Here is an 18,633-nt window from a genome sequence, read left to right on the forward strand (position 1 = left end):
TCCCTCTATGATCTTCACACCCATATCATCGTGTTCTACTCTAAAGTGTCAAACAGCACCGCGTGTAGAGTACCCAGAATGCATTGCTTCTGCTTTTTTCTTGTTAGCTAATGAGAAAACTAGCAATGTTAGGAATGTTAAAATAGCAGTAGCCACGTTACCTTGACATTCAAACATGTGTCTGACCTCAAAGCCAGTGCTTTTTTCAAGAAAACCAAGTTACCACCTGAAAACTATATCATCATGCTACAAAAAGTGTGTCAGCAAGCTACAAACCATGAACTCTAATCTAAAGTGGTCATACTAAAAAATGTCTTGCTCTCAAATAATTTGAGGCAATTCTACTTATGACCACTAGAGGCCACTCATCGCCAGCCTTTCCAACTTGCTCAAGTGCTGACCAAGTGAGTTTCCATACTCCTGCCCAGCCTTTTGCCTTCCCTATCCTTTGCCCTATTTCACAATGTAAACATTAATCGATGTTTACCTTACAACAAACATAATAAAATCCCTAAAAGTGAATTTTTTTCTCTCTTCTAACTCTTGTTTAACTGTGTAGTTGTGTAGGCACAAATTAGCCATTTAAAAACAGCTTCTTGATAGCACTTCAAAGATAAAGACTAATTCAGTTACTTACTGTGGCAAAAGTTGGACTTTGCCAATATTCTAAACAGTGCACTCTCTATGAATTCTCTGAAGTCAAATGGATCAGCGTTCAAACCTTACCTTCTCCGTGCATTCACTGGGCAACCCTAAACAAGTGCCATAGCCTACAGTCAGGGTAATCATCTTGCTTTACATTTGTAAGCACTAAGCAAAACATGGTAGAGACATGGGATGCAACAGTTACACAGTGTAACCGGCCAAGTGACAAACATGACATTCTGACAGCATAAAAATATAAGCATTTGCTACGGTAGGCATGGGTGGGAAATAACTCAGACCACAACAGCAGGGTGTCACACACTCAGCAGGACATGGAGACTACGTAAGAAAGATGAGTTACATGGAGCTTCTTGATCTGTGCTTCCAACAGGGAAAGGGTGGATTTTTTCTCCTCCAGTGTCCTCTTCAGTTCAAGGATTTTTGCTTCAAGGGCTTGCTTCTCCTCTGAGTTAATTTCTCCTTTTAACCGTGACATTCTGCGTTCTACTTGCTGAATGTAAAAATCCTGTTAATGGGTTTTTAAAAGAAGTTAGTGAGTGTATACGAACAACCAGCAGCCCTCTGTGTAAATGACCTGTGCTCTTAAGTTTGGTATGGGCCCCTTAGTTACTAGTCAGCTTGGCCCTTCAGCAAATTAGGGTAAAATCCTTCCTATTCGGGGAGCAACAACACTGCTCAAGAATCAGGGTGCATGGTGGCACACACCTTTAATCCCAGCGCTTGGGAGGCAGAGGCAGGCAGATCGCTGAGAGTTCAAGGCCAGCCTGGTCTACAAAGCGAGTCTAGGACAGCCAAGGCTACACAGAGAAACCCTGCCTCGAAAAAAAAAAAAAAAGAGTCAGGGTACAGGACAGCAACACGAACTTCATCAGAAAACAACCCCCGTGCCATCAGGGAACTTAAAAAATCACAAGATCTGAGTGTCTGAGGATTCCTAAGGGACATGGAAAGCTCAATGGTTAATGAATTATTTTAATTATGTTTTAACATCTCCAATATTGTGAAAGTAAGAATTTTTTTCAGATTAAAAAATTAAGATGTATGGGGAGGTATTGAGAAACAAATATGAACACGAAGGAATATGCAGGCACAACTGAGGGAAATGTCTTCTAATGTATTGTGAAGATAAGGTGGGTGAGAGATGCTGATATCTGTAGATTTCTTTTACTTGATCCCAGGTCCCACTGCTCCACATTCCTTTAAAGCGGGAATGTCTTCCCCTTGCCTTTTCACTTTAGATTGAAAAAAAAAAAGTAGCTTTTAAGACTCTGGTAGGCATGGTAGCCAGCCGCCATATGCATATGCGCCTAGGATATCTTACAACTCTTCACTTTGTAGGGCACTGGGGAAGTGACCACCACAGGCATTAAAGTCCTTACAGAAGATGCTCACAGAGGAGCGGCTACCTGACTGTACATTATCTCCTGCTGCTTCAGGGTCTCAAAGTCCAATTTGTGTAACCGCTGGTTAAGATGCTTCAGGGAGGAGCGGGTTCCTTCGATTTCTGCTACCAGGGATTTTTCTTTCGTTGTCTCCCTCTGTAACTCCTGAATTTTCTTAAATAACACGTCTTTCACTATGTTCAGTTGAGACTCCACTTCCTGATGAGAAATTGGAAGAATTATAGGAGTTATTTAATTATAATAGCTTAAGATTTGTATTTACAGGAACATTAACATTTAGGAGCTCAAAAGCAAACTTGAGGCCCTCCTGACAACATGTAGCCCTTGAAAATAGAAAGTCTCAGTCACTCCCCAAATCGCTGATCTTGGGTACTGGGAGATAAGGTTGGTAGTTTTCAATCCCTGTGTTGTGTGACCTTTTATTCTAACTCCATCCAAAATTGCCCTGACTTCAGAACTAGACACCCTGTGAGTTCAGAAGTCATTGAACAGTCATGACGGTGTAAAGAAAGAAATTATACCATCCAACATGAAGCTTCTTAGGGCCAAATATAGCCGTCAGCTCTTCAGTAGATAGGGACAAAGGACAAATAGTCCTATAATGTAAGCTCTCCCACAGTGGGCAATTTCAACCCACTGCTAAAGTGACACTACCATAGAGATTGCATACAGAAGCAAGCAACATACAGACTACATATATAAGAGATGTCATTTTAACCTCGAGTACACAGCTAATCAGAGTACAATTTGCAAATGATGAGCGCTATGTGTTACTTATGATTTCAATATAATGTATTTAATTATAAGTCTCCAGACAAACTGGGTTTTAATAGTTGCTGTATTTGGCAATAAACTTTTTAAAATTTCTGACACTTCAACTGCTGGCTCTTAAGAACCAGTAGGAACCAGTGCTCCCCAGCAAAGCTCTGGCCCAGCCGTTCACCAAGGGCTTACCCTGCTTGCTCTCCCTTCTGTTCTGGCCTCTAGGAAAGAGAAGGAAGTCTCTTGATGTTCCTCAAGGACACATCTTGACCTGAATGTTTTATGAGCAACACATTCTAAATTTCCCTTTGACCTACCAACCCCGGGCCAACTGCAAGTTACCACTTCTAAATACTGGCATATTTTTCACTCATAAGCACATTCCCCCTTCGTAGCCAGTGAATCTCAGTGTGAAACTTAACAAGCCCAGGACTAATGTGTCCAACTCTTCAGAAATCAAGAAATAGCCAATAACTGACATGGTACTTTTCATGTAATTGTTACTTCTCACTGAACTCAGGACCTTTGCAAAGATTCCTCAGCAGACTTTGACAGCCTGGACTAACAAAGTCCATTGAGCTTTTCCCAAAACAAACACACACCGAGATGAACACACCCCTCTAACATATCTTTGGTATGTCTACACCAATATTCTTCTTTTCAAGTTCATCTATTTTTCTTTGTTAAATATGAATAAAAGACAAGGTCTTTTGTAGCTGTTCACCATATGTACCATGGCCAATTCCTCTTTAGACCTTTATGGAGGCCTAGGCATCTACCTAGAATCATTTGCCTTCAACTTAAGAACTTCATTTAGCATCGCTCAGCTAGCAATAAATTCAGATGTATCTTCAAATGATATGTTTCTTTATCTATGTATTTATTTATTTATTTCAGTTGTCCCTGACAGTATCATACATTTATATAATGAACTGAAGCCATTTCACACCAATTTCCCTTCCTTTATTCCCCTCCCTCTCCCACTGGCAACTTTCTTTCCTTCATGACTTATATGTTTATTTGCTTGCTTGCTTGCTTGAGACAAGGTCTCACTATGTAGTTCTGGCAGTCCTACAACTCCGTAGACCAGGCTGGCCTGGAATTCACCTGCCTCTACCTCTCAAGTGCTGGAATTAAAGATGTGTACCACCACACCCAGATGTGTACCACCACACCCAGCCTTCTCTGACTTCTTTTGGTGTGTGGTCCACTGTATAATTTAATTAGAATCACTTGCCTGAGCATGGGTGGAAAGTTGTTCAGTGGCACATGGGCAACTTATCTGTGGCTACAGGCCTGAAGAGAGTGATAGTTCCTGCATCGAGCATTAATTGCCACTAGTCTTTCTGGGAGGGGTAGGCCTCATGGGCCCTTCCTCTATTCAGGAAGAAATGCTATGGGCACAATTCTGTGCAAGTCTTGAACAGATAACTGTAACTGCAGTGAGCTCAGTTCACCTGATTGGTTTTAAATGTCACTTTAATCATGTTGTGTGATCAAAAGCTCTATCTAATGTACTTGCAGTCTTTCAGCTACCCATATTTGTATCATAGAAGACTGTGTTCTTAAGGAAAGGTGAAACAAAAAGGCAGTATTTAGACTCAAATACCACTCAGGTCAAATGGCTTTGTGACGTGGGAATTCAGAACACACTGAGGAAGCAGACGTAATCAAGCATGAGCAGTCATATAGGAACCTCGCCAGGTACACAGAGATTGCCCCATCACCATTATCCTTTCCCCTCCTCTGCCCTCAAAATGCAGAAAAATCAGCAAGCTGCCATCTTCAAGACTCCAAAGAGAAAATGGCAAAGCAACCTCCTCCAGTTTCTTAAAAGTTGGCTTTACTGTCACCAGCACACTAGAGACTAGTGGAAGAGGAAGCCAGCATAATTAGTGAGATGGGGCATTTCAGAGGCCACTTGCCAAAAATGCTCCCAGATCGTAAGAGGACAAGGGCTATAGTTAGGCTTAGGCTTGGGGCTGGGATTGTGGTTAAGAGTTAGAGTTAGGACTAAGTTAGGGCTAGGGTCAGGGTCAGGCTTAGGTCCAGGTTTAAGGCTAGGGTTAGGGTTAGAGTTACAGTTAGGGCTAAGGTTAGGACTAGAGTTAAGGTTAGGGTTCAAGATGAAATACAGACAATGGGCCAACTATGAAGATGGAAGGATTTTACCACAAGTACAACAAAATGATCACAAAGCAGAATAAGCTATAGAACACGGACACTTGTACTTCAGCACATGGACGATAGGTAGGAGAATTTGGGCGCAATAGTAACTAAAAGGGAATGAGCTACAGGGCATAGTGTGGGGCTACCCTTAGAAGCAGAGCTCCTTAAGACTTCACTGTCCTCTAATCCCAGGCACTAATTACTTCGCTCCATTGAAAACTGCTATGCTTGTGTAAAAATTCAAAACAAATCCTACCTTCACTCTTTTCTCCTCCTCCTTCAGCATGTCTTCCATGTTGGTAGCTTTCTCTTCAATAGATATGGCCTTCTCAGTTATCATCTTTAATTTATCTTTTACAACCTCATTGTAACTTTTACATTTTTGTAATCTAAATAGGGTTTATGAGGAAATATAGAAAACATGTTTCAAAGAGTATTTGATGGGAAAAAAAAAACCAGTTGCTTCTTTTGCTGCAAACATTTTCATTACCATCATGTATGTGGTAGGCTATAAAACTATTGCTCTGACCCTCTCTGACACAAAAACAAAACAAAACAAAGAAAATCTGGGAGACAGGCATGGTGGCACATACCTGTAATCTCACCACTCAGGAGGCAAAGGCAGATCTCTGTGAGTTTGAAGCCAGGCTTGTCTACAGAGCGAGTCCAGGACAGCAAAGGCTACACAGAGAAGCCCTGCTTCGAAAAACCAAAACGGGGGGCGGGGGTAGGAATCTGAAGCTTAATAATGAAGCAAATGGGCTGGGGTGGAGCTCAGAGGGATGGGGTGGAGCTCAGAGGGATGGGGTGGAGCTCAGAGGGATGGGATGGAGCTCAGAGGGATGGGGTGGAGCTCAGAGGGATGGGGTGGAGCTCAGTGGGATGGGGTGGAGCTCAGAGGGATGGGGTGGAGCTCAGAGGGATGGGGTGGAGCTCAGAGGGATGGGGTGGAGCTCAGAGGGATGGGGTGGAGCTCAGAGGGATGGGGTGGAGCTCAGAGGGATGGGGTGGAGCTCAGAGGGATGGGGTGGAGCTCAGAGGGATGGGGTGGAGCTCAGAGGGATGGGGTGGAGCTCAGAGGGATGGGGTGGAGTTCAGAGGGATGGGGTGGAGCTCAGAGGGATGGGGTGGAGTTCAGAGGGATGGGGTGGAGCTCAGAGGGATGGGGTGGAGCTCAGAGGGATGGGGTGGAGCTCAGAGGGATGGGGTGGAGTTCAGAGGGATGGAGTGGAGCTCAGAGGGATGGGGTGGAGCTCAGAGGGATGGGGTGGAGCTCAGAGGGATGGGGTGGAGCTCAGAGGGATGGGGTGGAGCTCAGAGGGATGGGGTGGAGCTCAGAGGGATGGGGTGGAGCTCAGACGGATGGGGTGGAGCTCAGAGGGATGGGGTGGAGCTCAGTGGGATGGGGTGGAGCTCAGTGGTCTGGAGTAGAGCTCAGTGGTCTGGAGTAGAGCTCAGTGGGATGAGGTGGAGCTCAGAGGCATGGGGTGAAGCTCAGGAGACTAGGGTGCCACTGAGTGGTAAAATGTTTACCTACCACATTCAAGGCCCTAGGTTTTGTATTTACAAAAATAATTTAGCCACTAATAATTTTCTAAATATAAGCCATAAATATATTTAATATTTAATTTTTATATTTATATTGGATTTTCTTACTTTGTTGCTTCATCATGAATGTCCTTCTTTACTTTGGAAATGTTTTTCCTCACAGCTTCTAAGTCACTGGAAGTTCTATTGAGAGTGGCTTTTAAAGAATCCAGCTGTTTATCAGTAGACAGAAAAAAATTACATGTTCACATTCAGTAAATTAATTTCATATCTCAGAAACTATGTTCTTCCTGATTTAAGTTCTAACCTAATAGTGCCCATAAAAATAGCAGCATTGTGTAACTCCCACATCTGTGGAGTCTTGATGCCCACATCAAATTTTAAATGACTTTTTGTTTCATAACATGAGAAGATGATAAATATAGCCATATATAAGTTGAAAGAACATGTAAGAAACATCCAGTCACTAGACCTGCTCAGGAGGAACATGTCACATGACTCTTGATCAGTGGTTCTCAACCTTCCTAATGCTGCAACCCTTTAATACAGTCCTTCATGTTCTGGTGAGCTCCAATCCCAAAATTATTTTTATTGCCACTTCATAACTGTAATTTTGCAACTGCAATGAATCATAATATAAATATCTGATATATAGGATACCTGATATGTGATCTCTGTGAAAAGGCTATGCAACATCCCCAAAGGGGTCGTGACCCACAGGTTGAGAACCACTGATCTAGATGCAGTACTATGAGCAGATGGCTGTCAGGATATCCTGACAAAGGCAGCTGGATATGGAAAACCTCAAGATTCAATCCATCCTCTCTCCTCCTCGCTGCACCCATTCCCCAGCGAAACACACCTCACGCCTCTCCTACACTGAAACACACTTCATATTTATCCTCCACTAACACACACCTCACACCCTTCTTACAGTGACACGCACCACACACCCATCCTACAGTGACACACACCACACACCCATTCTACAGTGACACACACCACACACCCATCCTACAGTGACACACACCACACACCCATCCTACAGTGACACACACCTCACACCCATCCTACAGTGACACACACCTCACACCCATCCTATAGTGACACACACCTCACACCCATCCTACAGTGACACACACCTCACACCCATCCTACAGTGACACGCACCACACACCCATCCTACAGTGACACACACCTCACACCCATCCTACAGTGACACACACCTCACACCCATCCTACAGTGACACACACCTCACACCCATCCTACAGTGACACACACCTCACACCCATCCTACAGTGACACACACCACTCACCCATCCTACAGTGACACACACCTCACAAGTATCCTACACTGACACACACCTCACACCTATCCTACAGTGACAGACACCTCACACCCATCCTACAGTGACACACACCTCACACCTATCCTACAATGACACACTTCAAACCCATCCTACAGTGACACACACCACACGCCCATCCTACAGTGACACACACCTCACACACATCCTACAGTGACACACACCTCACACACATCCTACAGTGACACACACCTCACACCCATCCTACAGTGACACACACCTCACACCCATCCTACAGTGACACGCACCACACACCCATCCTACAGTGACACGCACCTCACACCCATCCTACAGTGACACACACCTCACACCCATCCTACAGTGACACACACCTCACACCCATCCTACAGTGACACACACCTCACACCCATCCTACAGTGACACACACCACTCACCCATCCTACAGTGACACACACCTCACAAGTATCCTACACTGACACACACCTCACACCTATCCTACAGTGACAGACACCTCACACCCATCCTACAGTGACACACACCTCACACCTATCCTACAATGACACACTTCAAACCCATCCTACAGTGACACACACCACACACCCATCCTACAGTGACACACACCACACACCTATCCTACAATGACACATACCTCACACCCATCCTACAGTGACACACACCTCACACCCATCCTACAGTGACAAACACCACACACCCATCCTACAGTAACACACGCCTCACACCCATCCTACAGTGACACACACCTCACACCCATCCAACAGTGACACACACCTCACACCCATCCTACAGTGACACACACCTCACACCCATCCTACAGTGACACACACCACACACCCATCCTACAGTGACACACACGTCACACCTATCCTACAATGACACACTTCAAACCCATCCTACAGTGACACACACCACACACCTATCCTACAATGACACACACCTCACACCCATCCTACAGTGACACACACGTCACACCCATCCTACAGTGATATGCACCTCACACCCATCCTACAGTGACACACACCACACACCCATCCTACAGTGACACACACGACACGCCCATCCTACAGTGACACGCACCACACACCCATCCTACAGTGACACGCACCACACACCCATTCTACAATGACACACACCACACACCCATCCTACAGTAACACACACCTCACACCTATCCTACAATGACACACACCTCACACCCATCCTACAGTGACACACACCTCACACCCATCCTACAATGACACACTTCAAACCCATCCTACAGTGACACACACCACACGCCCATCCTACAGTGACACGCACCACACACCCATCCTACAGTGACACGCACCTCACACCCATCCTACAGTGACACACACCACACACCCATCCTACACTGACACACACCTCCCACCCATCCTACAGTGACACACACCTCACACCCATCCTACAGTGATATGCACCTCACACCCATCCTACAGTGACACACACCACACACCCATCCTACAGTGACAACGAACCTCACACCCATCCTACAGTGACACACACCACATGCCCATCCTACAGTGACACACAACTCACACCTAATCTACAATGACACACACCTCACACCCATCCTACAGTGACACACACCTCACACCTATCCTACAATGACACACTTCAAACCCATCCTACAGTGACACACACCACACACCCATCCTACAGTGACACACACCACACACCTATCCTACAATGACACACACCTCACACCCATCCTTCAGTGACACACACCTCACACCTATCCTACAATTACACACTTCAAACCCATCCCACAGTGACACACACCACACACCTATCCTACAATGACACACACCTCATACCCATCCTACAGTGACACACACCTCACACCTATCCTACAATGACACACTTCAAACCCATACTACAGTGACACACACCACACTCCCATCCTACAGTGACACACACCACACACCTATCCTACAATGACACACACCTCACACCCATCCTACAGTGACACACACCTCACACCTATCCTACAATGACACACTTCAAACCCATCCTACAGTGACACACACCACATGCCCATCCTACAGTGACACACACCACATGCCCATTCTACAGTGACACACACCATACAACTATCCTACATTGACACACACCACACACCTATCCTACAATGACACACACTTCAAACCCATCCTACAGTGACACACACCACACGCCCATCCTACAGTGACACGCACCTCACACCCATCCTACAGTGACACACACCTCACACCCATCCTACAGTGACACACACCTCACACCCATCCTACAATGACACACACCTCACACCCATCCTACAGTGACACACACCTCACACCTATCCTACAATGACACACTTCAAACCCATCCTACAGTGACACACACCACACGCCCATCCTACAGTGACACACACCTCACACACATCCTACAGTGACACACACCTCACACACATCCTACAGTGACACACACCTCACACCCATCCTACAGTGACACACACCTCACACCCATCCTACAGTGACACGCACCACACACCCATCCTACAGTGACACGCACCTCACACCCATCCTACAGTGACACACACCTCACACCCATCCTACAGTGACACACACCTCACACCCATCCTACAGTGACACACACCTCACACCCATCCTACAGTGACACACACCACTCACCCATCCTACAGTGACACACACCTCACAAGTATCCTACACTGACACACACCTCACACCTATCCTACAGTGACAGACACCTCACACCCATCCTACAGTGACACACACCTCACACCTATCCTACAATGACACACTTCAAACCCATCCTACAGTGACACACACCACACGCCCATCCTACAGTGACACGCACCTCACACCCATCCTACAGTGACACACACCTCATACCCATCCTACAGTGACACGCACCTCACACCCATCCTACAGTGACACGCACCTCACACCCATCCTACAGTGACACGCACCACACACCCATCCTACAGTGACACGCACCTCACACCCATCCTACAGTGACACACACCACACGCCCATCCTACAGTGACACACACCTCACACCTAATCTACAATGAGACACACCTCACACCCATCCTACAGTGACACACACCTCACACCTATCCTACATGACACACTTCAAACACATCCTAGAGTGACACACACCACACACCCATCCTACAGTGACACACACCACATACCTATCCTACAATGACACACACCTCACACCCATCCTACAGTGACACACACCTCACACCTATCCTACAATGACACACTTCAAACCCATCCTACAGTGACACACACCACACGCCCATCCTACAGTGACACACACCACACACCTATCCTACAATGACACACACCTCACACCCATCCTACAGTGACACACACCTCACACCTATCTTACAATGACACACTTCAAACCCATCCTACAGTGACACAAACCACACGCCCATCCTACAGTGACACACACCACACACCTATCCTACAATGACACACACCTCACACCCATCCTACAGTGACACACACCACACGCCCATCCTACAGTGACACACACCACACACCCATCCTACAGTGACACACACCACACGCCCATCCTACAGTGACACACACCACACGCCCATCCTACAGTGACACACACCACACACCCATCCTACAGTGACACACACCACACGCCCATCCTACAGTGACACGCACCTCACACCCATCCTACAGTGACACACACCACACACCCATCCTACACTGACACACACCTCACACCCATCCTACAGTGACACACACCTCACACCCATCCTACAGTGATATGCACCTCACACCCATCCTACAGTGACACACACCACACACCCATCCTACAGTGACACGAACCTCACACCCATCCTACAGTGACACACACCACATGCCCATCCTACAGTGACACACAACTCACACCTAATCTACAATGACACACACCTCACACCCATCCTACAGTGACACACACCTCACACCTATCCTACAATGACACACTTCAAACCCATCCTACAGTGACACACACCACACACCCATCCTACAGTGACACACACCACACACCTATCCTACAATGACACACACCTCACACCCATCCTACAGTGACACACACCTCACACCTATCCTACAATTACACACTTCAAACCCATCCCACAGTGACACACACCACACGCCCATCCTACAGTGACACACACCACACACCTATCCTACAATGACACACACCTCACACCCATCCTACAGTGACACACACCTCACACCTATCCTACAATGACACACTTCAAACCCATACTACAGTGACACACACCACACTCCCATCCTATAGTGACACACACCACACACCCATCCTACAATGACACACACCTCACACCCATCCTACAGTGACACACACCTCACACCTATCCTACAATGACACACTTCAAACCCATCCTACAGTGACACACACCACACACCCATCCTACAGTGACACACACCACATGCCCATTCTACAGTGACACACACCATACAACTATCCTACATTGACACACACCACACACCTATCCTACAATGACACACACTTCAAACCCATCCTACAGTGACACACACCACACGCCCATCCTACAGTGACACGCACCTCACACCCATCCTACAGTGACACACACCACACACCCATCCTACACTGACACACACCTCACACCCATCCTACAGTGACACACACCTCACGCCCATCCTACAGTGACACGCACCTCACACCCATCCTACAGTGACACACACCACACACCCATCCTACAGTGACACACACCACTCGCCCATCCTACAGTGACACACACCACACACCTATCCTACAGTGACACACACCTCACACCCATCCTGCAGTGACACACACTACACACCCATCGTACAGTGACACACACCACATGCCCATCCTACAGTGACACACACTACACACCCATCCTACAGTGACACACACCTCACGCCCATCCTACAGTGACACACACCACACACCCATCCTACAGTGACACACACCACACGCCCATCCTACAGTGACACACACCACACGCCCATCCTACAGTGACACGCACCACACGCCCATCCTACAGTGACACGCACCTCACGCCCATCCTACAGTGACACGCACCACACGCCCATCCTACAGTGACACGCACCACACGCCCATCCTACAGTGACACGCACCTCACGCCCATCCTACAGTGACACACACCTCACACCCATCCTACAGTGACACACACCTCACACCCATCCTACAATGACACACACCTCACACCCATCCTACAGTGACACACACCTCACACCTATCCTACAATGACACACTTCAAACCCATCCTACAGTGACACACACCACACGCCCATCCTACAGTGACACGCACCTCACACCCATCCTACAGTGACACACACCTCATACCCATCCTACAGTGACACGCACCTCACACCCATCCTACAGTGACACGCACCTCACACCCATCCTACAGTGACACGCACCACACACCCATCCTACAGTGACACGCACCTCATACCCATCCTACAGTGACACACACCACACGCCCATCCTACAGTGACACACACCTCACACCTAATCTACAATGAGACACACCTCACACCCATCCTACAGTGACACACACCTCACACCTATCCTACATGACACACTTCAAACACATCCTAGAGTGACACACACCACACACCCATCCTACAGTGACACACACCACATACCTATCCTACAATGACACACACCTCACACCCATCCTACAGTGACACACACCTCACACCTATCCTACAATGACACACTTCAAACCCATCCTACAGTGACACACACCACACGCCCATCCTACAGTGACACACACCACACACCTATCCTACAATGACACACACCTCACACCCATCCTACAGTGACACACACCTCACACCTATCTTACAATGACACACTTCAAACCCATCCTACAGTGACACAAACCACACGCCCATCCTACAGTGACACACACCACACACCTATCCTACAATGACACACACCTCACACCCATCCTACAGTGACACACACCACACGCCCATCCTACAGTGACACACACCACACACCCATCCTACAGTGACACACACCACACGCCCATCCTACAGTGACACACACCACACGCCCATCCTACAGTGACACACACCACACACCCATCCTACAGTGACACACACCACACGCCCATCCTACAGTGACACGCACCTCACACCCATCCTACAGTGACACACACCACACACCCATCCTACACTGACACACACCTCACACCCATCCTACAGTGACACACACCTCACACCCATCCTACAGTGATATGCACCTCACACCCATCCTACAGTGACACACACCACACACCCATCCTACAGTGACACGAACCTCACACCCATCCTACAGTGACACACACCACATGCCCATCCTACAGTGACACACAACTCACACCTAATCTACAATGACACACACCTCACACCCATCCTACAGTGACACACACCTCACACCTATCCTACAATGACACACTTCAAACCCATCCTACAGTGACACACACCACACACCCATCCTACAGTGACACACACCACACACCTATCCTACAATGACACACACCTCACACCCATCCTACAGTGACACACACCTCACACCTATCCTACAATTACACACTTCAAACCCATCCCACAGTGACACACACCACACGCCCATCCTACAGTGACACACACCACACACCTATCCTACAATGACACACACCTCACACCCATCCTACAGTGACACACACCTCACACCTATCCTACAATGACACACTTCAAACCCATACTACAGTGACACACACCACACTCCCATCCTATAGTGACACACACCACACACCCATCCTACAATGACACACACCTCACACCCATCCTACAGTGACACACACCTCACACCTATCCTACAATGACACACTTCAAACCCATCCTACAGTGACACACACCACACACCCATCCTACAGTGACACACACCACATGCCCATTCTACAGTGACACACACCATACAACTATCCTACATTGACACACACCACACACCTATCCTACAATGACACACACTTCAAACCCATCCTACAGTGACACACACCACACGCCCATCCTACAGTGACACGCACCTCACACCCATCCTACAGTGACACACACCACACACCCATCCTACACTGACACACACCTCACACCCATCCTACAGTGACACACACCTCACGCCCATCCTACAGTGACACGCACCTCACACCCATCCTACAGTGACACACACCACACACCCATCCTACAGTGACACACACCACTCGCCCATCCTACAGTGACACACACCACACACCTATCCTACAGTGACACACACCTCACACCCATCCTGCAGTGACACACACTACACACCCATCGTACAGTGACACACACCACATGCCCATCCTACAGTGACACACACTACACACCCATCCTACAGTGACACACACCTCACGCCCATCCTACAGTGACACACACCACACACCCATCCTACAGTGACACACACCACACGCCCATCCTACAGTGACACACACCACACGCCCATCCTACAGTGACACGCACCACCCGCCCATCCTACAGTGACACGCACCACACGCCCATCCTACAGTGACACGCACCTCACGCCCATCCTACAGTGACACGCACCACACACCCATCCTACAGTGACACACACCTCACACCTATCCTACAGTGACACGCACCACACGCCCATCCTACAGTGACACACACCTCACACCCATCCTACAGTGACACGCACCACACGCCCATCCTACAGTGACACGCACCTCACACCTATCCTACAGTGACACGCACCACCCGCCCATCCTACAGTGACACGCACCACACGCCCATCCTACAGTGACACGCACCACCCGCCCATCCTACAGTGACACGCACCACACGCCCATCCTACAGTGACACACACCTCACACCCATCCTACAGTGACACGCACCACACGCCCATCCTACAGTGACACACACCTCACACCTATCCTACAGTGACACACACCACACGCCCATCCTACAGTGACACACACCTCACACCCATCCTACAGTGACACACACCACACGCCCATCCTACAGTGACACACACCACACACACCGTACAGTCACATTTCACACCGTCCTCCACACACTTGACTGTTAATCTAAATCGCTTCAAACAGAACATCTAAGATATGCTCAGGAGAGGCATTACTGGGCCATGTAGAACAGCAGTGCAATAACTAGTTTGCTGAGGAACTGACACCCATAGTGATAATGTAAGCTCCCCCTCTCATGAGCAATGGAGAATATCTCTACCACAGAAAAAGGTAAAACAACCCTAAAGTGTATAAAAGACCACAAAATAAGTAAATAAACAACCTAGAGCAATCTTGAGCAAGAAAAATGAAGCCTGAGTAAGTACACTTCCTACTTTCCAGCTACAGCAATCAGAACAGTATGATACTGGCCCCAGACAGACACAGGGACCAACAGAACAGAGCGGAGGGCAGAATCAAAGCTACATGCTTGTATACATGAGCTGATGTCCTACAAATCCCCACCAGTGAAAAACAGCCCCCTCCAGAAATGGCTCTGGGGAAACTGGAAACCCACATGCAAGGTAATAATACATATTACTTGGTGTAAGTAATAATTAGTAAGTAATGACACATGATTTCTCTTGCATGCAGAACCACCCAGCATGGACTGAGGCTTTGGGGTGAGATTTGCTACTTTAGAATAACTAAGAAAAAGACAGAGCAGCTCTGTGACCAAATCCAGGGCACACAAGCAAAGAGAAGGAGCAAGACTCACAAGTCACACTCCTCTGCGCAGCTCAGAACACCAACACAGTGCACAGGCAACTGCAGAATACTTCCAAACCACAGAGCTGATAGAGGGTTCATCTCCAAAAACACAAGCCACCCATGCTGTCCAATGGTAGTAAAAAAAAAAAAAAAAAAAAAGTAACAATGTCAAAGGACAATGGCCCTAAACAGGCATTTTCTGAAGAAAGCATCAATAGGAAACAGGTATATAGAGACGGCTGCCACCACTGGGCCTCAGGGTGTAACACAGGTCAACATCACCACATCAAGTCAGAGAGAGGCTGTAAGTTGTATTTGTCACACAAAGGCAGTGGCAGTCATCACAAAACAAAACAAAACAAAAGAGTGTGGGAGTTTGCCAGTACAAGGTAGCTGGGAGACCTGGCCCCAAGGGCATGAGAGTGGGAGAGCTGGCCTTTCTCCCTCACTGGCTCCTCACTTGGAAAAGCAGAGCCCTGCACCTCGCCTGGGCAACACAGCAGAGCTGGCCAGAGGGCATGAGAGCAGGAGAAATGACCCTGCCTCCTGCCCATGACAGCACTGGGTGGCCTAGCTGGAGCAGTACTGGAGTGTTCACCCTGTGGTGCAGACAAGAGAAAGCCAGCAAGCTGATCAGCTCAGCTGCCACCCAGGCCCAGATACAGGGATCTGAGTTGATCCATCCTAAAATCTGTATCACCTACAGATGGCTGGGAAGTGAAGAGGCCGGTCCTATTGATCCAAAGCTGCAGGAGCTCCATGACACAGGGCAACAACAGGATAACCAGAGGAGCCGTGCCGAGGATCCAATATCGATGGTGTCACAGAAGCCAGAGACCTCTAACCAGACCAATAACTCATTGCAATAAGTATTTGCAAGTAAAGATGGATGGACAGAGACACATACTGTGGGATACACTGCGGCATACTACAGCTTCCACTATGAGATGTTCTCTATGCTTTGAGGTTTTTTGTTTGTTTGTCTGTTTTAGGGGGAAGGTGGCAAGGGTGAGGACTGGATATGAGGGACGAGGAGCCGAGCGGGGATGGGCTACGTGATATGAAACTCACAAGGAATCCATAAAAAGTTTTAAAAGCAGTGTGAGAGTTCCTCGGTATACTAAAAACAGAACGATCATACGTTCCGGTAAAGCTGCTCCGATGTACGTATGCAAACTAGATTGAAGAAATATCTAGAATCCACATTCCTTGCATGGAACTCCTAACAGTCAGGACAGGCAAGCATCCTAGGTGTTCCTAGGCAGATGAATGGATAAAGAAAGTGCAATGCTAGCACGTAAGGATAGACAGAGAATATTATCCAGCCCTTAAAAAGAAAGAAGCCCTGCCATTTGCAACAACAGAGACAACCCCTGAATGTCTGACAAATAAATTCACACACAGAGAGACAAATACCATGCTAAAAATGGAAGTAGCTGCGGTAGCCAAGAACCGATGAGTGAATGGTGAAGCACAGCCGCACAATGGAATATTATTCTACACAGAGAGAAGACATACGTAAGCAGCACACTACGGGATTCCACGCTATCAGAGATACAGGTTGGGCCAATCTAGAGTGACAGGACGCAGCTCGGCAACCTCAGGTGCCAGGCTGAGAGCAGCGATAATGAAGAGTAAGCGACGGGCGAGAGCCCGAGGGGAAACAGAGACTCTGCAGTTAGTTCGCAGGGACTATTCTCGTAACCACACAAGTGTCCCAAAGCCACTCGGTGAGCTACGAACTGAGAATGGCTGCGTCTTTTACTCGCCTGCCATGGTTAAAGCTCTGCGGCTCTCAGCAGTGGCTTCTAATATAAGCAGAAATTACTTTCTTTAGAATCTTACACAATTATCTCCCCAGACAGAAAAAACTATCAGAGATGAAAGTTCAACACACTGTATAGTAAAATGGTTTGTGGCGTTCTGCTTGTTGCCTAAGTGATGGTAGCT

General features: G+C 47.7%; 1 protein-coding gene across 1 annotated transcript in view; it reads right to left on the bottom strand.

The window, feature by feature from the left end:
* Positions 1-18,633, bottom strand: part of CCDC39 (coiled-coil domain 39 molecular ruler complex subunit) — a 48,421-nt gene that overhangs the window by 13,284 nt on the left and 16,504 nt on the right. Inside the window, exons 8-11 of the mRNA XM_084769788.1 lie at positions 6,657-6,760; positions 5,257-5,389; positions 2,073-2,267; positions 1,007-1,171 (exon numbers count right to left, since the gene is read on the bottom strand). Coding sequence (XP_084625914.1) covers positions 1,007-1,171; positions 2,073-2,267; positions 5,257-5,389; positions 6,657-6,760 — 597 coding nt within the window. The remainder of the gene's footprint in view (positions 1-1,006; positions 1,172-2,072; positions 2,268-5,256; positions 5,390-6,656; positions 6,761-18,633) is intronic.

The sequence above is a fragment of the Acomys minous genome, assembly GCF_964271855.1.
Source record: "Acomys minous genome assembly, chromosome: 19".
NCBI classification, from domain to species: domain Eukaryota; kingdom Metazoa; phylum Chordata; class Mammalia; order Rodentia; family Muridae; genus Acomys; species Acomys minous.